Below are 27,794 nucleotides of genomic sequence, written 5' to 3'. Positions count from 1 at the left end.
CAAAATACAAATTCTCCTAGTTACTACGTGTACCAACATCATTAGGGTGTAAATGAAACGTTCCTCTGGCCTGTCATTTGGTGAAATCATAAATGCATTTTTTTAGTCAGTGTCAGTACACATGACAATCACAGTAACTCACCTCCTCTGACCCAATGTTTCCTAGCTTTATCAAACTCAATGTCATTATTTTTAAAGTATCAGAAGCATGGGGTAAATTTTAAGCACTCACATCACAGCGTGTCCTTGTATACCACCAACACAAATCTTGTACACCATAATTTTTGGTACTTTAAAATCATTAGTTCTGTGATAATCTGAAAGGTCAAATGCATGTGAGATGCTGTAAAATTTGCCCTTGTGTGTCATTCTAAGCAACAATTGTCAAAGACAAGGGATAGAATAGATTGGCTTAATTAGGCTTTAATAAAACTATTTTGTTTAATAATTTCAACACAAGACAGGGACAGGCCATAGGTTTGGACCTATAACATTAAGTGACTTTTTGTGACATACAGTTCCAGCAAACAGAGCTCTACACTGGGAATAAGTCCCACAGAATCGAGCTACACAGGTCTTCCTTCCTCTAAGAAAGCCTGGTCTACCACTCGATTTTATACTTCCGTTGCAAGAAATAGAAAATTCACCATCATTGGTGTCACCAACTCCATAAGATGAGTGGACAGAGAGTTCAGCTGAAAAACTAATTTATAACTGAACCGTGGATATGGCAAGATAATACTTTGGCCTGAAACATGGAATGCAGAGAGTTATTCTTCAATCCAGAAATACATTTTTTCAGTATTGTCTGCGAGACACAGGAGTTAACTTTACTTCCACTGGTGATGCAAATAGGAAGTAATGTCCTAGGTGGCTGAAACACTGAGTAATGAACAAAACGGTGGCTGGGAATAATGTGAAAGATTTCACATATATTTGCAAACTGTGGCTGCCGAAATGTGTAGGCCTGCAGTAAAAGTACTTGGTGCAGTGTGCGCAAATTTGACAGAAGCAAATCCTGCCCAAGCCAGTCAGTTTCTAACTTGGTGATGACACATCTGGAGTGGCAAAGTATGTTTTAAAAAGTGTTTCTCATCAGCAAACCCAATCCAATGGACAGCAACCACTCTTGAGAACCATGTATGGTAATAAAGAGTTCTTCCCAAACACCCATCAAAATAAACTTTAGACAAGTTTGTTGGGGTCTGTGTGGGTTGATTTGGGGCAAGAACAATATCCTGCTTTAAATAACTTTAAATCCCCTATAATTAAAAGCATTTGAGCAGGGATCACCAACTGCATTTGGAACGTGTTAAGTTGTGACTATGATATAGATGGAATATAATAGCACCTTCTATGCTAATAACCATTCCCTCACCTCCCAAAGGAACTTGAAGTGTGCACACAAGCGGAAAATGCTAACATGCTCCCTTAATATATTACAGGAGAGAACAGTACATAAATGACAGATAAAATAGTGAATTACTACTATTAACTACAATAATAAATCTAAGGCTTTTTAAAATAGGCTATTTGCTCAGTGTGGTTAAAACACAGTCACACTCAAAGCTACTTTAGTGCTCATGGACTGGGGACACCTTCTGGGACTGACTATATAACTTGGCTAAGCATTTATCTAAACAATCAGGTTTCCTTTTTAAAATATTCTTCTCTAGCATTCTTCCCTCCTTTGCTGAAGAGGTGGTGTCATGGTGTGGTATAGTCCCATAGGCACCCTTTGGCACCAAGTGTGGGATTGTCAGTATGTGGCCGTAGCCAGTTCAGTTATAGGGAGTATCACAGCTGAGCCCAATCAACACTCACAATCTGGAGCAGGAACCATGGTCTACTTTTCCTGCCCTAGCCCAGGGACACTAAGCCAAAATGTACTTCAATCTTCCACCCCCTCTTTCCAAACAGAGAACATCCAGATCAGAACAAGGCAGGGGTCAAAAATAGGATCATCTTGACCAGTGTGGCTCATTACTACAATATACAAAGCAGTTATCTACTAAAACATACAGGGCCTGCACTGAATATTTTATATAAAATAGATGAATTTGCTTTCACAGTGGTAGAAATGTACTAAACAATATAGCTTTCTGGAATACACTAAATAATGCACTCAGAATGTTCCAAACCTAAGTATTGCATATCTGACTTTGCTTGATAAATTATTTTGCATATTCCATTATTCCATGTTAGATATTGGATATCTTGTCTTTCTGTAGTCTAAATACTTTTGATAATTCTACATATATGTATCTTTTTTAGGAATTTCAATCTACACGATCTATAAATGCATAAGAACCTCCCAGATGTTATCTAGAGAGTTGTCTGCAGATGTTACACAAAAGAAGCATTCTGTATGTTCTCATCTCTTCTAACGGGAGGCAGCAGTCTAATAAACAAATGGTGACTTATTTAAGGAATCATACATTTAAATTTGGAGGTCATGAAAAGTGCAGCTATTTTATCTGAAATCGATCAACAAACATCAGTTCACAGTTCAGCCCCTGTTCTTTTCCCAGCTGAATTTAATTCATCTTCCAGCTCTGGTAGTTCAGCAGAACTTCCTATTACTAGAACTATCAGATTATCTAACTGCCATTACATGCTCCATATCCCAAATTAATGTACTCCTCTTACAAGTATTACATTGCCACACAGAGCACTATAAAATAATCAGGCAGATGAGTGCAGAACTGGCTGACGGGTTGTGTCATCAGTCCAGGAGCACAATATCTACACACAGAGAAGTGTTTGTGCCATGCTGGAAGCCTTTAGTGAAAAGGGCACTAACACCATTTGCGTTAACTGAGCAGCTCTTGCAAATGGGTGCCCTGGGAAGGGTAGTAGGGGCTGTGAAGACGGGTGGTGTTGGAGCCACAGTCAACGTATTGGTAGGCATCGAAGGAGACTTGCTCAGAATGAGACAAATACCAAGCTGTCACTGTTGCTCTGGAAAAGATGAAAAACAATAAATAATAGAACTCTCAGCTGTTTCATGCTGTTATTTTTACACACACATTTTAGGAAAGCTGAAGCTGCATTTATTTAGCTGATCCATTTCAGTTATCAGAAGCAGCTGCAGCTCAGTTTATATTTCAGGAAGGCTTCTACACTAAGATTTATGTTTAAATAACTTGCTTGCGCAACTGCATTTGTTTTAAAGTGACTAGCTGTTAGCAGCAGCTTCTCAAAGTGCAACGATACATGGGAACATGGGCCAGAATTTTCGGGTTGGCGAGTGGGGGTGGTGCCCGCTCGCCAACGCATAAAATGACGCAAGGTGATGTTAAGCATGCGTCCCAATGTCACTGCACGTCATTCAGGTCGCTGAACTGTCAAAGGCCTATTAAAGCCATTTAAACACCAATTAAGTTAATTAACTGAGCTGCCCATCCAACCTTAAAGTTGGCGGGAGGCGAAGAGCCCAGGTGGCCTTCGCCTTTATCATTAAAGCTCATCCACGGGCGGGATGAGGTTTCATGAAGGTTTTTAAAGTTTATTAAAATTTTTAAATAAAATTCATTGCCATGTCCCAACTCATGTGACACTGTCACACGAGGGGACACATTTAAAAAACGTTTTTCCTTTATTAAAATTTTCAAATATCAAACTAACCTTCCTGAGGCAGCTCTGTGCCTCTGGGAGATTTCTGCATGCTCGAAAGAGCTCAGCCTAATCCCCCTGCCTGCACAGGGAGCTTACAGCGCTTCTGGGTGCGCATCACGCTGGGTGGGCCTTGATTGGCTCACCCACGTAAAATGGCGGCACGCAGCCAAATGCGGGTGGCGATCAGCTACGCGCCTGCCCAAGCCCTCCCCTGTCCAACCCCACCCCACCCCCCACAACGGTGAGAAAATTCTCCCCATGGTAAACCTGAAGGATGTGATTGAAATCGTAACAAGTCTCTGGGTAGGGGGACATACTGAGGCTGTAACTTTCAGTCCAGTTCCAAATTGGGAGGGATAGCACAATCTTGGTACTACACAAAAGGTCAGATTGCTTGTGCAAAATGGGCCAGATGGGAAAGGAACTATAATCACACATGAGCACAACAATATTTTAAAGCTATAATCCAAGATAAGACCCTTTCCACGCAACTATCAAGTTTATCGGGACCACCACAAAAAACTGCCTGGTTCTGGTTCAGGCAGTCACTATTGCACAGAAACAATGTGCCTGTGCAGAACAGGATATCCCATCCTTCATGATAGAGGGAAACACAAACACGAGTTTGTGAATGGGACCATTCCATTTTTCCCTTGACATGGGATGCATAGAGTGCGTGCTCCGCAAAGGGAAAAAAACGGGGGTCCTGATTAAAAGAAAAGTGAATTACAGATTCATTTACTTGGATTACATCTGCATTCTACCAACTAAGCAAAAGGTCTAATCTTACAGTACTTACTGAATTGAGATCACAATATTGTGCACTTTGATTTCAGGCATTGTGCAGTAATGGCTTAAAGAAAAAAAACAAAAAAAGATATTACAGATTCTCTGACATGTATAACAAATTGCTCATTAACATTTACATTTGTATATTGTTGTGGTTCCACCAAATAATTTAATTTGCACCGTAAATAGCAATTTTCGGGGATACCATTGATTTTCAATGATTCTTTATACCATAAATGCAATCACTGCCTACGATTCACACAATGAAGAATACCCACTATGTTAGATCTAGAAGCTGTAGAAATATACCTCATCAACAGATGTCATCTTAAGGAGAGGAGGCGAGAAAACTGGAAGATGCGATTGTATTTGGGAATGTCCAAAAGGTAGGAGGGAAATTTGTTAGTTGCCTTGAGAAGGTGGTAGTGAGCCACCTTCTTAAGCCAATGCAATCCATGTGCTGTGGGTACACCCACAGTGCTGTCAGTGAGATTCAGAATTTTGACCCAGCGACAGTGAGGAAACGGTGATATGATTCCAAGTCAGGATGGTGTGTGGCTTGGAGGGGAACTTGCAGGTGGTGGTGATCCCATGCATCTGTTCCTTTATCCCTCAAGGTGGTACGGGTTGTGGGGTTAGGAGGTGGTGTTGAAGGAGCCTTGGTGAGTTGCTGCAGTGCATCTTGTAGATAGTACACACTGCTACCACTGCTCATCGCTGGTGGAGGGAGGGCTGATCAAGCGGGCTGCTTTGTCCTGGATGGCGTTAAACTTAAGTATTATTGGAGCTGCAAGTAGACAGTATTCCATCATACTCCTAACTTTTCTTTGTAGATGGTTGACAGGCTTTGCGGAGTCAGGAGAGTTACTCGCCATAGAATTCCCAGCCCCTGACCTGTTCTTGTAGTCACATTATTTATATGGATGGTCCAGTTCTGTTTCTGCATCAATGGTAACCCCCAGGATGTTGAAAGTTGAGGATTCAACAATGGTAATGCCACTGAAAATCAAGGGGAGATGGCTAGATCCTCCTTTGTAGATAGTCATTGCCTGGCACTTGTGTGGCACAAATATTACCATTTATCAGCCCAATGTTGTCCAGGTCTTGCTGCATATGGGCATGGATTGCTTCAGTATCTGAGGAGTCTCAAATGGTGAACATTGTGCAATCATTAGCGAACATCCCCACCTCTGACCATTTGAAGGAAGGAAGGTCATTGATGAAGCAGCTGAAGATGGTTGGGCTTATGACAGTACCCTGAGAAACTCCTGCAGTTATGCCCTGGGACTGAGATGATTGACCTCCAACAACCACAACCATCTTCCTTTGTGCTAGGTATGACTCCAAACAGTGGAGACTTTACCCCCATTTTCCACTAAAGTCAGTTTTGCTAGGGCTGCTTGATGCCAAACTCAGTCAAATGCTGAATTACCTGGAAAAACTCAACAGGTCTGGCAGCATCGGCGGAGAAGAAAAGAGTTGACGTTTCAAGTCCTCATGACCCTTCGACAGAACTTGAGAGAAGGGTCGTGAGGACTCGAAACGTCAACTCTTTTCTTCTCCGCCGATGCTGCCAGACCTGCTGAGTTTTTCCAGGTAATTCTGTTTTTGTTTTGGATTTCCAGCAGCCGCAGTTTTTTTGTTTTTATCAGTCAAATGCTGCCTTGATATCAAGGGCAGTCACTCTCACCTCACCTCTTGACTTCAGCTCTTTTGTACATGTTTGGACCAAGGCTGTAATGAGGTCAGGAGCTAAGTAGACCTCACAAAACCCAAACTGTGCAGAGAGCAGGTTATTGCTGAGTAAGGGCCAGTTGACTGTCAATAACGCTCTCCATCATTTTGCAGATGATTGAGAGCAGACTGATGGGGGCTAAGTGGCTGAGTTGGAATAGTCCTGCTTTTTGTGGACAGGACATAACTTGGCAATTTTCTACATTGCCGGGTAGATGCCAATGTTGTACCTGTACTGGAACAGCTTGGCGAGGGGAACAGCTACTTCTGGAGCAAAAGTCTTCAGTATTATTGCCGGAATGCTGTCAGAGCACATAGCCTTTGCAGTATCCAGTGCTTTCAGCTGTTCCTTGATATCACATGAAGTGAATCGAATTGGCCAAGACTGGCATCTGTGATGCTGGAGACCTCACAAGGATGCAGAGATGGATCATCCATTTCTGGTTGAAGATAATTGCAAATGCATCAGCCTTGACTTTTGCACTGATGTGCTGAGCTCCCCCATCATTAAGGATGGGGATATTAGTTGAGATTCCTCCTGTTACTTGTTTAATTGTCCACCAACATTCACGACTGGATGTGGCAGGGCTGCAGAGCCTAGGTCTGATCTGTTGGTTGTGGGATGGCTTAGCTCTGGCTATTGCATGCTGCTTCCACTGTTTGGTATGCAAGTAGTCCTGTGTTGTAGCTTCAACAGGTTGACAACTCATTTTTAGGTATGCCTGGTGCTGTTCCTGGCATGCCCTCCTGCACTTTTCATGGAACTAGGGTTGATCCCTTGATGGTAATGGTAGAGTGGGCAATATACCTGGCCACGATGAAACAGATTACAGTTGAATACAATTATGCTGCTCCTCTTGGATGCCCACGAGATGCTAGCTTTGCTTGACATCTCTCATTTTGGTGGTAGTGACACACAACATAATGGAGGTTATCTCCAATGTGAAGACGGGACTTTGTCTCCACAGGGGCTACACCAATACTGTCCATGGACAGATGCATCTGTGACAGGTAGATTGCTAAGGATGAGGTCAAGTAGGTTTTACCCTATTTTTGGTTCCCTCAACACCTGCCACACTCAGTCTAGCAGCTACGTTCTTTCGGTCAGCTTTACAGTAGTGGTGCTGCTGGGTCACTCTTGGTGATGGACACCCAGAGTACATATTGTGGCCTTGTCACCCTCAGTGCCTCTTCCATTTGATGTTCAACATGGAGTACTGATTCATCAGCTGAAGGCAGGAAGGGTGATAATCAGCAGGAGGTTTCCTTTCCCATGTTTGACTTAATCCTATGAGACAACATGGGCTCTGGAGTCAATGTCGAGGACTCTCAGGACAGTTCCCTTCCGACCATATACCACTGTGCCACCGCCTCTCGTGGATCTGTCCTGCCGATGGGACAGGACATTTCCAGGTATGGTGATGGTGGTGTCTGGGATATTGTCTGTTGTCTGTGAGGTATGATTCGATGAGTATGACTATGTCAGGCTGTTGCTTGATTAGTCAGTGAGACAGCTCTCCCAATTTTGGCACGAGTTCCCAGATGTTAGCGAGTAGGACAGGGCTGGGTATGCTGTTGTTGCTTCCAGTGCCTAGGTTGATCTTGGGTGGTCCATCCGGTTTCATTCCTTTTAGGCTTCGTAACAGTTTGATACAACTGAACAGCTTACTAAGCCACTTCTCAGACGGCATTTAAGAATACATTGCTGCAGGTCTGGAGTCATATGTTGGCCAAGTCAGGTAAGGGCAGCAGATTTGCTGCCCTAAAGGACATCAGTGAACCAGATGGGTTTTTACTCAATGATAGTTTCATGGTCACTGAGACTAGCTTTTCATTTCAGCTTTTATTAATTGAATTTAAAATTCCACCAGCTGCTGCAGTGGGATTTGAACCCATGTTCCCAGAGCATTAGCCTGGGCCTCTGTATTAGTAGTCCAGTGTCTCCCCCTACTTGTACAGAATTAAATGGAAAATTTTTCTCTTAAACCACTACCATCTCATTGTTATGACCAGTCAATTCCGAAACACAATTGTCATTATAATACTTACTACATTCCTAGATCATCTAGCACAGCAGTCACCTCATAGAAAATCTGAAAAACAGAAAAAGATATAATCACATTATGTAGAACACCAGAGACACATGAGACCAGTAAAACAGAAGTGGGAAAAGAAATGTGTATACATGCACTTATCTACAGATGTGGATAAGGGTGATTAGTTACGGCTATAAATCTCACCAACGCTGATGAAATTCAGTAAAGTGCTTGAACTACAATAAGAAATTTAATGAATTTGAAACTCTGGGTTATTCTTACAGCAGTAGGAGAAAGAACCTTGTTGCATAATGATGTCTTCCTACATGTCTGTCAGTAATTTATCCGTGATAACTTGTGCACACTGAATTAGTTATGCGTAGGGCTCATTAATAATTAGTGATCCTCAATTGTTCCTGAGGTTTGTGTGTATCTGGTCTACACATTAGAAAAACCAGAAATCAAAAAACTTAAAATGCATTTGTAACAAGAAAGCTTCCTCATCTTCAAAAGTCTCCCTATAATTTATCATTTGATTGTGCCTCCAATAACCTCCCCTAACATTTTTTTCCTAATCAATCCTGCTGTGGCTCCAAACCCCATACTGTGTTGCTGTTAATCAGAATACTTTTGCTATAATAAGGACATTGCATGCTCAAGTCTTAGAAATTGCTAACATTTGCTTGAACGAAAGGCAGCCGCCATTTATGATAATGTATTTGACACCAGTTTCCTGTTGCACTTCTTGGACTATCAACAGGCATATAACTAAAGAATAAATCATTTCTGCAGCAGCAAGTCCCTGTCTTCATTGACATTGCCAGCACTTTGTTGATATTTTAGATTTCCAACATCCGCAGTACTTTACTTTTATTATTTACATCAGTGTTCAAAATTACCATGCAGTGTGAATCTGAAGTTGAAGACTTTACTGTAAATGCTATTATTTAGTTCTCAAAAGCTGGCTGCATTTGCTTCAACAAGATACAGAAGTAGAGCTTAGTGCATGCAAGCAAAAACTAATAAGGCTGGAAATAAGTATTAGTGATATTAGTGGATACAAGTTTCACACATTTGCCTGTGTGCTGCTCTAGTGTAGGTGGCAACCTGTTGATAATCTGATTAATATCACTATTAAAAAAGCAATAAAGAAATCAATCCACCAACAGTACCCAAGCTAACTGAGCCAAACAAAAACAGAAAATGCTGGAAAAACTCAGCAGGTCTAGCAGCATCTGTGGAGCGAGAAACAGAGTTAACGTTTCAAGTCCGTATGACCCTTCTTCAGAGCTGAAGAGAAGTGGGAATGGGATGAAATTTATACTGTTTAAGGGCGGTGGAGCAGGTGAAGCTACTATTATCACATTCTGCTTTCTTACCTTTACACCTTTTCTAGCCATTACCACTACCACTAACACTCCCTTTGTCCTTTAGTTCATGTCATCTTTGTCAATTTCTCCTTTGTCCCCACCTATCACTGGCCTTCTATCCAGCTTCACCTGCTCCATCCCCCTTAAACAGTATAAATTTCATCACATTTCCACTCCTCTTCAACTTAGAAGGGTCATACGGACTTGAAACATGAACTCTGTTTCTCTCTCCCTCCACAGATGCTGCTAGACCTGCTGAGTTTTTCCAGCATTTTCTGTTTTTGTTTCAGATTTCCAACATCCACAGTATTTTGCTTTTATCTAACTGAGCCAATATTCATTACCTGGCCACCTCCCAAAGGCCTGAAAACTGTAGTGTTTTTCATGTTGACAGTTCCAAGGACTTCATTAAAAAACACAATCTGCACACTGAGATCAGTAATGCTGATGCTGTAGAAGTTGTGGTTTGTTACATTTATTATATTCTGCAAAAGAGAAAAGGGAAATGGTACATCAAGGGCCCAAAATAAGACATGAAAAGCACCACAACGTACCTTAATCATAACCTCAGAACTTCTTCCTCTTTGCAACACTTTTCTATTTCCCATAACATCCATCATTGCAGCTTTTCAGAGTGAAATGGCAATTTTGTACCAATTAGTGCTGAGCTGAGCAGTTTTATGTTATACATTAGTATCCTCTGGAGGCTTAATTGAAACTGTCCAAATCATTTCATGACCCACCATAACCAGGAAGCAGAGACCTGCATGCAATCCAGTCTTAGGATAGAGATGTCCACGTACTGTTTTCCAGCTTTTCCATTTGGAATAAGGAGGCAGTCTCTGTCGGATGTCAGTCCTGTGACCTTTTTTTTTCATGTTTAGGGGGAACATTAGGGGGAACTTCTTCACTCAGAGAGTGGTGTGAGTGTAGAACGAGCTACCATCTGACGTGGTAAATGCGGGCTCACTCTTAAGTTTTAAGAATAAATTGGATAGATACATGGATGGGAGAGCTCTGGAGGGTTATGGACTAGGTACAGGTCAATGGGACTAGTGGAATAATATTTCGGCACAGGCTAGAAGGGCCGAATGGCCTGTTTTCTGTGCTGTAGTGTTCTATGGTTCTATGGGATGTGGGCATTACTGGCAAGGTCAGTATTTGTTACCCATCCCTAATTGCCCTTGGGGAAAGTAGAAGGTGGTGATAAGCCACCCTCTTGAACCGCTGCAGTCCATGTGGTGGAGGTACATACACCCACAGTGCTGTTGGGAGGGAGTTCCACGATTTTGACCCAGCAACAGTGAAGTAACAGAAAAATAGTTCCCAGTCAGGATGCAGTGTGGCTTGGAGGGCAACTTGCAAGTGGTGGTGTTCCCATTCATCTGCTGCCCTTGTCATTATAGGTGGTAGTGATTGCGGGTTTGGAAGGTTCTGTCGAAGGAGCCTTGGTGAGCTACTGTAGTGCATCTTGTAGATGGTACACACAGCTGCCACTGTGCATCGGTGGGAGTTAATGTTTAAGGTGGGGCATGGTGTGCCAATCACACAGGCTGTTTGATCCTGGATGGTGTTGAGCTTCTCGAGTGTTGTGAAGCTGCACTCATTCAGGCAAGAGTATTCCACCACGCTCCTGATTCATGCCTTGCCAATGGTGGGCAGGCTTTGGGGAGTCAGAAGTGAATTACTTGCTTCAAAATTCCCAGGCTCTGACCCTCTCGTGTAGCCGCAGTATTTATATGGCTAGTCCAGTTCAGTCTCTGGTCAATGGTAACCACCAGAAGTTGATAGTGTGAAATGGAGCATTTTTTCCACTGTGATACGTTGGTCCCAAAATTCCAGGATCCCAGTCCTTGAGCTCATGGATCTTGTCCAAATTCCGTCTGAATTTTCATTCAAATAACCTGGGCAAGTGACTGTACAGTGCTGCCACAGAAGTGCCTACGCTGAGGAGGTCTGATATAAATCAGAGTGGTGCCCTGCCACTCTAATGGAGAACGTTACATGCCCTTGGAGAACAGAAGATGCAAATTTTAAAATACATCTTTTCCCTCAGGGAAACATTGTGCCTTAGTTCTGAACATAATTAATGCTCTCTGGGATCAATTACCTTTAACTCCTTGCATTTCTCACAGGATCCACAATGGAACACTTCACTGCCTGCTCTCCGCAGGTGTGAGATCCATTCGGTCTAAAGGAACATTGTGACCAGAATTCCCAGGATAGTCCTGAAAGTGGACCAGAGGAGAGCAGCAGAGGACTTACTCACTCCATTAAAGGGTGCATGGGGCTCAAATCTTGCTTATTTAGACTGTGCTCTAAATTCTTGACCCTAGAAATGACTTGTTTACATTGCAACTTCTCACATGCCAGGAATTTCTGCCTCACATTGTCACCCTGCAACACTTCACATCTGATGCTGCAAAGGTTCCCTTTAATGTGCCAAAATAATTTCTCTCAACTCTAGCCTCAGAAAAGATCAACGCACCAATATAAATGATAATTTCTAATTTGGAAAAGTATAGATGGTGAGAGCCACATTACACAAGCCTTGTTCCTTTTGGTACCAATCTATCCCTACAACATAGGAGTTTAAATTACACATAATATATGATGAACCTACCGTTATTTTAAGAATAACTCTATAATCCGTCTTGTCATCGGTGATGTAGGCTGACTTAATACCAACATGTTCTACTTTAATGGAACGTGGGAAAAGGAAGAAGATCGCAAGTCCGCTAATCAGAAGACTGATCACCACAGCGATTGCCACAGAAAGCTTCCTGAAAAGTAAATCATAATCCCAGCATTGGAACTGCTTTTCTTCTTTTATAATGAAAGGTTTCAGTTTTGGCTGTTGGTGAAACACTAAATAGTTGCAACAGTAAAAATTAATACTGACGTTCGTTGTGGTTGCAGCCTCTGGTCACTGTACGGAATCAGAGCTACCAGCTCATTCTCTTGGCCTGGAAATGTACAAAAAAGAAAAAAAACTTTACACCATCAGATCACCCAGAGTATTCACATGAAATTTTGGAGCTTAAGGTGTCAGCCTTGCTCTGTGTATCATGCTCATCTCTGAATAATAAGATCATGGGTTCAAGCCGAACTTTGGGGGCTTGAACAAGTAATCCAGGCTGACACTTCAGTGCAGTACTGCTGCGCGGTCAGATGTGCCATCTTTCAGATGTGATGTTAAACCAAGGCTCTTCAGGTGGCTGTTAAAAATCCCAAAGTGCTATTCTTGGCCAACATTTTCCTCAACCAACACCACCAGTAACAGATTACCGGGTCATTTACATCACCACTGTTTGTGTGACCTTGCTGTGTGCAAATTGGCTGCCTAGTTTTCCTACTTTACAGCAATGACTAGAATTCAAAAGTACTTAATTGGCTTTGGTGTGCTTTGGGACATCCTAAGTTTGTGAAAGACACAATTTATTTTTCTTTTAGAATGGTTTGTAAAGGCAGCATTATCTTGAGGATGCACCAGGTATTATTCATCCTGTTCCTTTAAAACCACAAGATCTTATTGCTATAAATAAGCCCATCCCAAAGTCAATTCAACAATGATTTCTCTTAAAGTAATTGAATGGAAAGTTCTATTGTGTGGAAAGTTTATCTGAAACTAGCTGGACTAAATTTCTACCTTTTAAAGAATATATGCCTTCCTATTATGTAGGTGCTTGCTTCATAGTGGGGGGTGACCCATTTCTGTTTAATAAGTGTTAGGTGGTAAAGAACGCATATGTAGTAAATATAATTATTAATTACCTTACTACAAATAGTCTAAAATATTTGCAATTATTATATTTCCATAATGGTTACCCCATCATTGGGTTGCATGAGCAAGACTCTCACCAAATTAGCAGGTTAGCTTTGACCTAAATACTTGTGAATTGTTTTTGAATCAGGAATTCTGTGAAGCAACCATAAGACTTTGAAATTTATTTTGACTGACTGTCTTGATTTATGATGGAACTATTTTTTTTACATTTTTGTGCTTGCTTCAACTTCACAGGGAAAAGAGACATCAAGCTACACTGAAATACAAACAGAAAATGCTGGAAATACTCAGCAGGTCAGACAGCATATGTGGAGAGAAAAACAGAGTTAATGTTTCAGGTCAGAAAAGGTCATCGACCTGAAACGTTAACTTTGTTTCTCCACAGATGCAGCCTGACCTGCTGAGTATTTTCAGCATTTTCTGTTTTTATTTCAGGCTTCCATTATCCACAGAAATATGCTTTTGTGATAAAGCTCAACTGGCAACCTTTGGTTTCCATTGTTATCCTACTTGTCCCACTCCTTGGGTCAAGCTGAGCCCCATTAAAACTTATCAAAGACATTAGGTCCAAGTTACAGTACAGAACTGTAAACACTTTAAACTTTTATTTGTTTTAAACAATGTAATAAAATGAAGTAATGCAGTCATTTAAAACAAGTTTTTTTTGCCTCTGTTTAATTTTACAGTTGAATTAGTAGTTTTGGTCAGTGCTGTCCATCAATAGTGCAATGCTTTCATTATTTGGAGAGATCAGGGAGGTATAGTAGTATACTGTACTCATTCCAATGTATATTTCAATGCTAAGTATTCATTGTTTTTCCAGAGAACCACTGTTTATATACTTTGTACAAAAGGTCACATTTGTTCATAGGGAGTGCTAAACTTCTGTGGAAACTGACATTTGCTTGAATTTGAGTAATAGGTGTCCGGAGAGAGTCCAAGTTATAAAACAAGAATGTCTCCAGTAAATCACTAGCAATGGCACTGATTCATACAAATCAAAAGTAGCACCAGTTAAGATCAGAAAGCATGTCTTTAGCAACACACTTAACCTATGGAAAAGGGTGCAGTATAGAGAAGAAAAAAGAAATACCTTAAAATAAGTGCATGCTGAGTAGTCTGCCAATAATACTTCATAATACTATAAACTTTATAATATAAATACTATAACAATAGTACTTTATAATACTGGCCCCAGTTCTCCCTTGGGTTGACAAAAGGGCTATCAACAACGTTTGCACTAATGCAGGAAGTGTTTGGGGTGCTTATTGCTTGGTTATGCCAACAGTGGAATTTCCTTCTCCTTCAAATGTTGGTGGCAGGGAAAGGGAGGTTTTGCTAGAGTAGCATCAAACTTTTCACTAATGTTGGTAAGAAAATTACCTACCTCTTGGTATTCTTCCTGTCCCTTGGCAGGTGGGGCATGTGATGCTCTCTCTTCCCACGAACTCTACATATGGAACATGGGAATTGGCCTCTCCATTACTGTCCTGTACTTCATTTGTGTTTTCTGGAACTGTCCCTTTAGCCTCTGGCACAATGGGTGCTGTATCCTCTTTCTTGCTTTGTCTTGGGAAGTTAGGTAATTGAGAAAATGATTTACCCATGGTTTCTTATATATGTCCTGTAACAGGAATTCAGAATATAGAATCATACTCTATGGAGATAACAATTACTGAAAACATTTAAAAATACATTTCAAAGCTCAAACATTATAAACCTCTATCACAAACTTATAGTCCCTCTAGTTACACTGGAACTAGCATGTTGGTCTAGCTTTGTGCTTTGAAATACTGCTTTTGTTGCATGTGTATATATTGACAAAAGGAGAATGTGAGGCTGGGAATACAAGGAGAGAAGCTTTGATGGGTTGTGAGACTTTTTTAGCACACTTGAACTCTGGCATGAATCCCAACAAGTTCCTTTACCACTGCAAAACCCAGGCCAACGCTAACTTTCAGATCAGAAACTGAACAATTATAGAAAAGGAAAAATCATCATGGCTCCATCTTGTGTTGGTTTGAAGTTATAACTGCTTCCATTTAAGGGCAGCACTTTTTAGTAGTGTTCAGATGCACAAATTAAACAATTCAGTAAACTTTCCAAATACTGTGACTCTCATCCTCATTTTAGTGAACCAATTATTAAATATATTGGCCTTTTATTAAATGAAGAAAAGTAAGGTCAATATTTAAGCTTTGGTCAATATTTATGCCTTAACCAACACCACCAGAAAACAGATTAACTGGTTATTTTCACATTGCTAATGGTAGGATCAAGCTGTACGCAAATTGGCTGCCATGTTTTCTATCTTAAGACCAACGACTACACTTCCAAGTTACTTTATTGGTTGTAAAGTGCTTTGGGGCGTCCTTAATTTGTGTAGATCAATCAGATTGAAGAATTCTTACTAAGACACAGAGAGTCCAAACCAGAAAGTGTAAACAAGGTAGTATAAATTAGATATAAATCATGTGCTAAGGATAAAGCAAAATACAGAATGGGAAAAAAAAATGCTATTGAGAGAGAGAGAGATAAAACAGACCACTTTTCACACCCGAGTTGTCAAGGAAAGGCAAAAGCTATTGAAAATGATGATTAAATAGATAAGTCCCTCAAATGTGGCATCAGTCTATATCCTGGCACAGGCCTAGAGGATAGAGGCAGCTGTCAAACTGGTCATGGCCAGAAGTTCCCAATTGAACAACTTAGCTGTACAAAACAGGAAGTATCAACTTTGATCTCCAGTCTGCCCTGAATTAGCTGATCCCAGCTGGCAGAGCTATAATAGTTATAATTACACGAACAATTAATTTAGTTATTATTACGCAAACACATGTATGAGCATTTAGCTGATTGGACCTGGCTGAAATCCTTGGTGGAGAAATGGTTTGCCAATACTCACTGTATATTGTCACTAGTCAAGGTACTGCTGGAGCTGCTAGAAGTTTTCGAAGTATAAGAAAAGGTAATTTTTTTAAAATGAAAGGCATTGAAAACAGAAATTAAATAGAAAGGATGAAAATACCATTAGCCTGAAAAGCAGTGGCTTCAAAATTATTCTGCATGGGTATCATCTACAAATGGATGTACTTACAAAGACCCTCTATATTGGTATGAGGAACTGATATCAGGCAAACTGAGCCATCACATTTACCTGTGAGGCCTTGCAAGTAGCAGGCAACTTGCAGGTAAATCACAAGTTGCTGTTGGTCATTTTCTGTCTATTGATACCCTCAATGGAAAATCATGGACAGTTTGCCTGCAGTTCTCCAGCAAGCCCCCTACTGCTTGCAAGGGTCACTGAAAATTTCAACCTTTTTATACAGCAACAGAACTACAAACATAGAAAATGAGAGTCAAAAATCTAATGGGCTTGTGGGCCCCGTGATCCCTTGGCAGATCTCCGAGGGTCTGGGACTTGACTTTGAAGTAAAGAGATTAGAGAATAACCTCCAGGGGTTGCTGATTTCCAAGTTGTTTGTGCTGCAAATTATAAATATTCAGTAAGAACACAGGTTTATCAATAAGCCCAAAACCTGGAGTACTTCCAGTGCAATTGCATGTTAATCATTACCTATCTGGATCGTAAAATTTTGAAATATGTGAAAGTATGTGAAAAGGAAATTAGTGCAAGATTCCGGAGATAATGAATATTAAGTAAATACATTAGATATTAACGGTAAAATCTATTGATGCAATTATTTTCAAAATGAAGCAGAGAACAGTGGAAAATCTACCAAAATTGTAGAAGTAATGTATTAAAAAATGTCACGAGAAACAAAAAATCAAAATAGGTAAGATTTAATTGTCTTTAAGTGAAATATTATTTAAAATGCTAAATCCTGGGAGAAAAGATTTTGTTTTCAACTTACTTTTCTTTGGAACTTATGCAGGAGTTCCTGAGATCCTGATAATGATCATGTCCCACAAGTTATTCCTACAACAACTATGTGGGCATCCAATAAGGGACCAAAGTTCATCATATCAGTCAGTCCTTGGAGCAGATTATTTACCTGCCCCTTGCTGCTCAGAATAACGTATGTCAAAAGGTGAGGGTGGGGGGAGCAGGGGTTGGTTCAGAGGGGTGGTCATATATAAAAGCACAAAAATCAGCTTGTAAAAGGATAAAACAAATTGTAAAGTCAATAATTCTATTACTACCCATTATTGAACAGCTTCTGGTGACCATGTGGGCAATCACTGTACACGGTGAAAACTAAAGGATATCCAGCAATGTTGAAGGTATAGTATAATGGAGCAGTAACATGCAATTCCATAATCTGGTGTCTCATAGATTTAATTCTCTGCTGTGATCCTGACCTCAGCAAAGCAGAGGCTAAATGATGTGTAGGTAGACATTCGTGCCACCAGTATCTCAGTGCAGACAGAAGTGTGTTCCACAAGTATAGGTGCATCCTGGACTTAGTTACCAAAACCTCTGGCAGAGCTTGTACAAGACTCTGCTATAAATGTACATGGGTGTCTCTGAGAATTCCGTAGGCTATCAGGTATAGATACACTGGTTTGTCAATTATGCTAATTTGAAAACTACTGTAGGTTTAAGTGTATGTCATTAAATCTCTATGCAAGAATAATCTTTCTTCAGAGAACATTATACTAGTTCAACATTTTAATTCTTCAACTACACCATCTCATCTTTCAAAGTGTCATTTCTTAATGTAATATCTGAGAAAAATGATTTTCCACATATTTAAAATGAATACTGCAGGAATGAAGTGGGCAGAGAAAAATTCAAAAATCAAGCTCTGTTTTGAATAAAACAAATTTCTTGTTTTATATTCAAATCTATATGGTTGTAATTTCTATCTGAGGGTTATCTGGTTACTTCTCCACTGGCTACACTTAAACTACCCCTGGGATGACCCAGCTTTCTGCTGCCTGAAGGTGACATCACTGCCATCCACATTCATGCACAAGCAGATCTTTAGCCCTTGAATACCTTCCTCAGGTTCAAGGTGAACACATTTTTGTTGCAGAACATCAGTGGGAAGGCTGGATTTGAGTTGTATTGTAGAGAGATGCAGAAAATTAAACATTCAAAAAAAAAAGTCATCTTTGTAATAAGAAACATTTCTAAACCAAGAAGGAAAAAGCATGTAGAAAAGTCACACCACTCTCATGTGTTTTCCAACCAGCAGCCAGTTATAAGGCAACTGTGCTAGAGGTCATGGTGGCGTGTAGGGTAGGACAGGGGAGGGGAGGGCAAGTATAGGTTAAGGCTGGTATTACTCCTAAATCTGCAGCTTTCCCACTGCTCCCTCAGATTTTTAATAGTTCTTTCCCTTTTTTTTTCTTTGTCTCCATCTTCTATTAGCTTTAAAGTTAGTTTTGTCTAGGCAATTTTCAATGCCTTGGTGATTTTTTAATTCAGTTCAGCTTTTTCGAAGTTTGCCTCAGGCAAAAAAAAAATGATAAGGCCTAGCTATGCTAGTCTTATTGGTTCCCAAGAGCTTGGTTTAGATTAAAATAAAACAGAGCTCTTGAGGTAATTGCCTGTTTAATAAAGACAACAGGGTAAAACCACTGAAGGTTGTGTCTGTCTCATTCTCTAAAGCATCAGAGTAGTGTAGTGAAGTGAAGGTGCTAGTTGTGGAAGACAGACAAAATGACAGTTGCCAGCTGAATGATCTAACCAACAGATGTAGTACTTCATTCATTATGCTGCAGCCTGAAATAGGACCTGATTCTGTTGGGAGTTTGTGGTTGTCTATGAGACTTGGCAGTTTTACATTGGAAGTACAATAACCAATTTCTCAATTACAAATATATTGCAATTTGAGATTTACACAGTAGCAAGAAATCAATGCAAAAAATCCCCAAATTTATATTTTTGCTCTAAGTTATGCTCACCTCTCTTTTAGATAGTTGGTCACTCAGAATATTTGTGATTCTACCTCTTCTCCTAAGGTACTTTTGTACCAGAGGAATCTGGAAAAAAAAGGAATAACATAGCATGCTCGGCTATTCTGAATTAGCAACTGTGAAGGAGGAGGTCGTAGTTACCAGCCTATAAAGGTGGCCCTGTAAATGTTGAACACACTAAGTTTAACCCGTAAACCTCAACTGAAATTTCTTGTTTTATATGCATATCTATATTATCCAGAAATAGTAGATATAAATTTTCAATATAGGAGAGGGATCATTATTCCTTCAATAATTTATAATTCCCCTGCCCTTTTTGTAGAGCCCTGCAATCTTCTCCCCTTCAAGTATTTATCCAATTCCCTTTTGAAATTTACTAATGAATCTGCTTCCACCATCCTTTCAGTCAATGCATTCCAGATACTAATAACTTGTTGTGTGAATGAATCATCCTACTTACAAACACATCTCTTATGTGCAGTACAATTTTTGATTTGTAATGATGCTGTTGTGTCACTGTCACACTGACATACTTAAAGTCTGCAATTAACACAAGCTCAAGCAGCAAGCAGTGTCAGGCGGTATACACATGCTGCTATTACGACCTGATATTGCTGTGCCATCAAATTGTTTCCCTTCCTGAATGTCACACACACCACCAGAGTTTCTCCTGATTTTATATTCATTATTTAAGAGAGATTTTAATCTATACTGAGGCTGCTGGCAGGAGTTTTTTTTTTCCTGGGGTGGGTGGGGGGAGGGTGCGGAGAATTGGAGTGTTCTTGTCTGCTTTGCCTTTCCTGTCTTATGTTTAAATTACTCTGTTGTAGTATCAAATCCATGTCAGAGTTAATTATGACTCCATATAAAGGAAGCACTCATTTGGACCCTAACCACATCATGCTTGTACCTATAATGTTTATGTGGTTTTTACTAATCACAGACTACCAGTGAATAATGATCCTGCAATTGGTGGATATATGTTCATGCTTCATTTTGCATATATGATTAATTATATTCAGTTCTTGCACTCAACTGGAGCCCAAGCAGGTAGGTAAAGGACAAATAATTTTGATACCACTGCTGACTGCTATCCTGTGACACCTAATACAACAAATGAAGGTCATTAACAACAGCATTGAGCCCGCTACAGAAAAATAATCACCTTCACGATCCCTTGTAAAGACAGTCCCTTCCCAAACTAGTGCAACTTGTATGTTCAGGTCTTGGTCAGTATAGGTCATTTTTAAAAAAAAAATTGATGCTCATCCTGCACAAATACATTAAAAAACACAACAGTTGCAGCAGACAAAACCACTAATTTCAATCTGGAGTGCACAGAAACGCAAAACAGATGTGTTGATTTTGTGAATGTTAAATCTCCTGTTCTACACAATCTCATCACCAGGCTACAGATCACAAATTACAAATGCTTTAAGCCCTTTGGTAAGTTTTACGACAAAGGGTCTGCAGAACTGTGCCAATATTTGCTGGGGGCCCTTGAGACAGAAAATATTAAAGTAACTGGCCCAGACAGTGAATATGAAGGTTAGTTTTCTGTGGGAGTTCAATCTTGTTGTTAATGACTTTCACGTTTGCAACCCTTGTAGTAGGTGTTACAGGATAGCAGTCTGCTGCGGGATCAGAATCATTTTTCCTTGTCCTACCTGCTGAGGCTCCAGTCGAAATTAGCTAGCTAACAAAGCACAAAGAATTAAAGCTGAGAGCTTCATGATCTGTATGACTCGGTATAACATCAAGTGATGTGTCTATACATTCAGCCATAAGGATTTACTATTTTGCAGGCTTGACATTTCAGAATACTAAGTGAAGGCAACTGCTGATGCCACTGGTACTCCCTATGTGAGAATGAAAAATTAAATAACACAGATAACCAAATGAATTATGCTACTTTTAAGATAAAAATAAACTGCGGGGTTATGTGCCTTTCCCAAGATGTCAATTCACAAATCATCTGTATATGTATCTCCACATATTTCCCAAGATTCAAAATACAGAGATTTCCAATGCAGTTGTTTCTGAGACTCATTCATAACTTTATTATCTCAAGGCTTGAACTTTCAATACCCTCTCTGTTCGTATCCACCGCACCACAGGCTCAACTCATCTAGAACGTCACTGTTCTTGCTTGTGCCTTCTTAAAGCTGACACAGCAAAGTGTGTCTTGGTGAAGAAGTCTCTCCCGAATTCCCTACTGGATGTGTTGGCAACTAACTTATATTTCTAGTCCCAAGTCCTGGTCTCCCTGCAAGTGATCCTCTCTACATCTTAACAAACCATTTCATATCCTTATATAATCTATAGCAGGTCTCCTTACATTAAAAAAAATCTCAGGAGCCTTTAGCCTGCTGGAAATTTGGATAATGAGCAAGAAAAGGAGGGAGAGCACCTGGAAAGGATCAAAGAGAATGGATTGTAGGGGCCTTCTGAACATAGGGAGGCAAATGGAAATGGGAAGTGGCTTTAGCAATAATTGTAATAGGGACTGCATGCTTTTGGCCTCCAATGGTGGTGTAAAGGAAGTGAGGAACAAGCAATCATCATGTGTCAGAAGAGCGAAGGTATGTAAAAGGAGAGGGACAAGAGACAGTCAAGCTAGGGTGGGATTTGAAGATAAATAGATCCAGAAGCCAATTAATTGGGACAGGAAAGGCCAGTGGACTTTCATGGCGGGGGTGCAGTGAGGAGAGGGAAGAGTTTTTTTTGAAAAATATACTTTATTTTTAAAATATCTGAAAGAACATTACAAAACATTTCAAAATGGCCATCACAGAAAGTGCAATCATATTCCAGTTTTCCACTTTGATTGTATTGAAATACCTCATGATCTATGAACATTACAAACATTTAGAACCATAGAAAAGTTACAGCACAGAAGGAGGCCATTCGGCCTATCTTGTCCATGCCAGCCTGAGGACAGCCAGGTGCCCTTTCTAATCCCACCTTCCTGCACCTGACCCCATAGCCCTGCAGCTTACAGCACTTAAGGTGCAGGTCCAGGTACTTTTTAAGAGTTTAAAGTTTCTGCCTCTACCACCAACTTGGGCAGCGAGTTCCAGACACCCACTACCCTCTGCATAAAAAAGTTCTTCCTCATGTCCTCCCTACACCTTTTGCCACTTATCTTGAGTCTATGTCCCCTGGTTCTAGAATTCTCCATCAAGGGAAACAATTTTATCCTGTCCTCTCTATCTATTCCCCTCATAATTTTGTACACCTCAATCAAATCACCTCTCAGCCTTCTTTGTTCTAAGGAAAATAAACCCAACCTATCCAATCTCTCCTCATAGCTACACTTTTCTAACAAAGATCAAAGAAAAGTACAGCACAGGAACAGGCCCTTCGGCCCTCCAAGCCTGCGCCGATCATATTGCCCATCAACTAAAACATCTTGCACTTCTGGGGTCCGTATCCCTCTATTCCCATCCTATTCATGTACTTGTCAAGCTGCCTCTTAAACACCACTATCGTACCTGCTTCCACCACCTCCTCTGGCAGGGAATTCCAGACACTCACTACCCTCTGTATAAAAAACTTGCCCCGCACATCCCCTCTATAGTTTTCTCCTCTCACCTTAAATCTATCTCCCCTAGTAATTGACTCTTCCACCCTGGGAAAAAGATTCTGACTATCTACTTTGTCCATGCCACTCATAATTTTGTAAACTTCTATCAAGTCGCCCCTCAATCTCCGTCACTCTAGTGAGAACAATCCGAGTTTTTCCAACCTCTCCTCATAGCTAATAATCTCCAGACCAGGCAGCACCCTGGTAAGCCTCCTCTGCACCCTCTCCAATGCCTCCATATCCTTCTGGTAATGTGGCAACCAGAATTGCACACAATATTCCAAGTATGGCCTAACCAAGATTCTATACAGCTGCAGCATGACTTCCCAGCTTTTGTACTCAATACCCCTGCCAATGAAGGCAAGCATGCCATATGCCTTCCTGACTACCTTATCCACCTGCGTTGCCACTTTCAGTGACCTGTGGACCTGTACACCCAGATCCCTCTGCCTGTCAATGCACTTAAGGGTTCTGCCATTTACTGTATAATTCCTGCCTGTATTAGATCTTCCAAAATGCATTACCTCGCATTTGTCTGGTTTAAACTCCATCTGCCATTTCTCCGCCCAAGGAGAAATGGCAGATGGAGTTGAACCCTGGCAACATTCTTGTAAACCTCCTCTGCACTCTCTCCAGAGCTATTACGTCCTTCCTGTAATGTGGTGACCAGAATTGCACACAATACTCCAGTAGTGGCCTCACCAGTGTTTTATACAATTCCAACATTATATCCTTACTTTTATATTCTATACCTCTGCCAATGAAGGAAAGCATTCCATATGCCTTCTTTATAACTTTGTCTACTTGAACTGCTGCCTTCATGGACCTGTGTACTTGTACACCAAGATCTCTCACTTCATCTACCCCTCTTAGTGTATTCCCATTTATTTTGTAATCCCTGTAACTGTTTGACCTCCCTAAATGTATGACCTCACAGTTCTCTATATTAAAATCCATCTGCCACTTTACCACCCACTCCACCAACCCAGCTATATCATTTTGGAGATTATGGCTATCCTCTACACTATCCACTACTCGGCCAATCTTTGTGTCATCTGCAAATTTCCCAATCATGCCCCCCACGTTCACGTCCAAATCATTAATATATAACACAAACAGCAAGGGTCCCAACACTGAGCACTGTGGAACACCACTTGAGACAACTTTCCATTCACAAGGGCATCCATTGACCATTACCCTTTGTTTCCTGTTATAAAGCCAACCTTTTATCCAGTTTGACATATTACCCTGAACCCCATGGGCTTTTACTTTCCTGACTAACCTGCCATGTGGGACCTTGTCAAATGCCTTGCTAAAATCCATGTACACAACAACCACTGCACTACCTTCATCAACCCTTCTTGTCACTTCCTCAAAGAATTCAATCAAATTTGTGAGGTAAGACCTTCCTTTAACAAATCCATGCTGACCATCCCTGACTAGTCCATGCCTTTCCACATGACAGTTAATCCTATCTCTCAGGATTGATTCTACTAATTTGCTCACCACCGATGTAAGACTAACTGGCCGATAATTGTTTGGCATTTCCTTTGATCCCTTTTTAAACAATGGAACTACGTTTGCATTTCTCCAGTCCTCCGGTACCTCCCCTGTGTCTAGTGAAGATTGGAAAATCATCCTCAGAGCATCTGCTATCTCCTCCCTGACTTCCTTCAGCAGCCTTGGAAACAATCCATCTGGCCCTGGTTACTTGTCAACTTTCAAGGATTTCAACCCTTCGAGTACTTCCTCTCTCTTTATGACTATCCCATCCAATATCTCGCAGTGTTCCTCCTGGACTACGATATCTACATCCTCCCTTTCTTTTGTAAACACGGAGACGAAATATTTATTCAAAACCCTTCCCACAGCCTCTGCATCTACACACAAGTTTCCATCTTCATCTCTGATAGGTCCCATTTTTTCCTTAACTAACCTTTTAGCATTAATGTATTGGTAAAACATCTTTGGGTTATCTTTAACTTTACTAGCTAATCTTTTTTTCATGCCCTCTCTTTGATTTCCTTATTTTCTTTTTTACTTCGTCCCTGCGCTTCCTATATTTGTCTAGGCTATCCGCAGTGCTTAGTTCTTTGTGCCTATCTTACGCTTTCTTTTTCTGTTTGATCTTCCCCTGTCTTCCCCTAGACAACCAGGGGGGTCTAGGTTTGGCAGTACCACTTTTATTTTTGTAGGAGACATGTCTACTTTGTACAATTAGGATCTCGCTTTTTAGTGCTTCCCACTGGTTTATCCTCCAGCAATGCTGTCCAGTCCACCTCAGCCAAGTCCCTTCTCATTTCTGCAAAATTTGCCTTCCCCCAGTTCAAGGCTTTTACTCCTGCCTTATCTCTGTCCTTTTCCATGGTAATGCTAAATCTAACTGAATTGTGATCACTGTCCCTGATATGGTCACCAACTGTCACTTCACCCACTTGCCCTCTTCATTCCCCAAGACTAGGTCTAGAATTGCACCTCTTCTCATTGGGTTTGTCACTAATTGGTTGAAAAAAATTTCCTTGATACACTGCATGAATTTTTCTCCCTCAGTGCCCCTTATATTGTTTGAATCCTAGTTGATATTAGGATAGTTGAAGTCTCCTATTATTGCCCTCTTGTTCTTACAAGCAGAAATTTGCCTACATATTTTTTCTTCTATCTCCCTTTCACTATTTGGGGGTCTGTAGTATACTCCCAGTAGTGTGTTTGCCCCTTTTTTATTTCTAAGCTCAATCCATACAGCCTCATTTGTTGACCCATTTAGTATATCATCCCTTCTCAGAACTGGAATTGATTCTTTAACCATTAGTGCTACCCCCCTCCTTATTTATCTCCTACTCTATCGTGTCTGAAGACCCTATAACCAGGGATATTTAGCTGCCAGTTTTGTCCCTCCTTTAGCCAGGACTCAATTATAGCAATGACATCCTGCTGTCACGTGTCTGCCTGTGCCCTTAACTCATCTACCTTGTTTGTAAAACTCCTGGCATTAAAGTATAAACAGTTTAACCTCATCAATTTCCCTTGCTGGACACTTTTTAAACTTTGCTTCTCCCGTAACTCCATGTCTATCACAACGTCCCTAGCTAATGTTCTACCTCCATTTTTCTGATCTGAATCTGACCTATCTAATCCTACTCCTGGGATCCCATCCCCCTGCCACACTAGTTTAAATACTCCCCAACAGAACTAGCAAAAGCCCCCACAAGGACACTGGTCCCAGCTCTGCCTGGGTGCAGTCCGTCCGGTTTGTACAGGTCCCACCTTCCCCAGAACCAGTCCCAGTGCCTCAAGAATCTGAATCCCTCCCGGCTACACCATCTCTCCAGCCATGTGTTCATTTGGTCCAACCTCTTATTCCTGCTCTGGCTAGGTCATGGTCATTACAGTCAGCCAGACATTGAAGTTTCGACATAGATCATGTTGCGCTCTGAGGTGTTTCAATATAATAGTGATACGTATAGTATTCACTGCATACATTCACACAGCCCAAGGGGTCTAAACAATTCCCAGCCCCTCGGTGCACTATGGCAGAAAGGCCTTTCCCCATTGCGCTGGCTGCCCCAAGCTTTAGTGCGGTCGCTCAGCACGTAGTCCTGGACCTTGGAATGTGCCAGTCTGCAACATTCAGTCAGGGCCAACTCTTTGCGCTGGAAGAGTTGGGCAACTGGTGAGAGGGAGTTGATGGATGTTATGTACATAAACATACTAAAGTAATCATAGATAATACCAAGCTACAGAAGGGAAATCAATGCCAAAAGCTGTGAAAATTTACGCTGGCGTTAACCTGAAAAACTTCAGTGAGATGGAGAAGAGCCTCCAAAGCAACGAAACTCAGAGAAAATGCCAAAAGGGTAACCAAATAAAATTCATGATAAACTGTGCTGAGTCCCGAGTGTAGGTGAAAGGGCTGCAGAATAAATAAAACAAGACGCCAGTCGATGGCTGTGCAGCGCCAATGGAAACTGGGGCTCGGGAAGAAAACCAGCTTCACCCCCGATTTCACAGAAAAGAAACGCTCTTTGCAGCGAAGGAAATAAATAAAGAAAGATGGATAATCAGTGATGACACAACCCCCCCCGGAGTAAACACCAACCCCGCTGACTGCGCTGCCTTTACAAACGTCTCTAATTCGGGGGGGACTCAATGGATAAACAAACAGGCGGATGGTCCTGGGTCGGTGGGGGGGGGGGGGGGGTTGCTGGATCCCGGGGGGGGGGGGGGGGGGGGGGGTGATCCTAGGGGTCGAGTATCCCGGGGGGGGGGGGGGGGGGGGTTGATCCCAGGGGTCGAGTATCCCCGGGGGGGGGGGGGGTTGCTGGATCCCGGAGGGGGGTGGGGGTTGATCCCAGGGGTCGAGTATCCCCGGTGGTGGGGGGGGGGGGGGTTGCTGGATCCCGGAGGGGGGTGGGGGTTGATCCCAGGGGTCGAGTATCCCCGGTGGTGGGGGGGGGGGGGGGTTGCTGGATCCCGGAGGGGGGTGGGGGTTGATCCTAGGGGTCGAGTATCCCGGGGGGGGGGTTGATCCTAGGGGTCGAGTATCCCGGGGGGGGGGGGTTGATCCCAGGGGTCGAGTATCCCCGGGGGGGGGTTGGATCCCGGAGGGGGGTGGGGGTTGATCCCAGGGGTCGAGTATCCCGGGGGGGTGGGGGTTGGATCCCGGGAGTCGAGCCGGGGCCACGGATCCTCCATGTTGCAGCATCCAAAGTCCGCCCGGCGACTGTCGCCATTTGCCTCCCCCGACACGGTTACCAACCTCTTCCCCTTCCCCCCTCCCGTCGCCCGGGCCAATGGGGTTTATTCGCATCCCCGCTCCATCTTCTTTACCCCCAACTCACCCGTCACCGCCGCCACCGCCACCGCCTCCTCCGATTCCCTCCTCCTCCTCCTCCTCCTCCTGTCCGTCGCCTCCACCGCCCCTCGCCGGTCACTCCGAGTACTGCAGGTTCCAATGGAAACAAGAGCAAAGAGACTCAAATGATAAAAAC

General features: G+C 41.8%; 1 protein-coding gene across 1 annotated transcript; it reads right to left on the bottom strand.

Annotated features, from left to right (window-relative positions):
• Positions 1 to 427: 427 nt before the first annotated feature.
• On the bottom strand, positions 428 to 27,692 carry tmem106a (transmembrane protein 106A). The gene is made up of 9 exons (XM_041173736.1): positions 27,645 to 27,692; positions 19,209 to 19,286; positions 14,722 to 14,958; positions 12,450 to 12,513; positions 12,171 to 12,330; positions 9,892 to 10,032; positions 8,191 to 8,234; positions 4,418 to 4,471; positions 428 to 2,961 (listed from the first exon to the last, which is right to left on the bottom strand). The coding sequence occupies exons 3-9, from the start codon at positions 14,939 to 14,941 to the stop codon at positions 2,814 to 2,816; spliced, it is 831 nt and encodes a 276-aa protein (XP_041029670.1). The 5' UTR covers positions 14,942 to 14,958; positions 19,209 to 19,286; positions 27,645 to 27,692; the 3' UTR covers positions 428 to 2,813.
• Between the last annotated feature and the right edge of the window lie 102 nt (positions 27,693 to 27,794).

This window comes from Carcharodon carcharias, chromosome 23 (assembly GCF_017639515.1).
Source record: "Carcharodon carcharias isolate sCarCar2 chromosome 23, sCarCar2.pri, whole genome shotgun sequence".
Classification (NCBI taxonomy): Eukaryota; Metazoa; Chordata; class Chondrichthyes; order Lamniformes; family Lamnidae; genus Carcharodon; species Carcharodon carcharias.
Note: the sequence above shows the minus strand (reverse complement) of the source record. Positions and strands in the feature narration are given on the sequence as shown.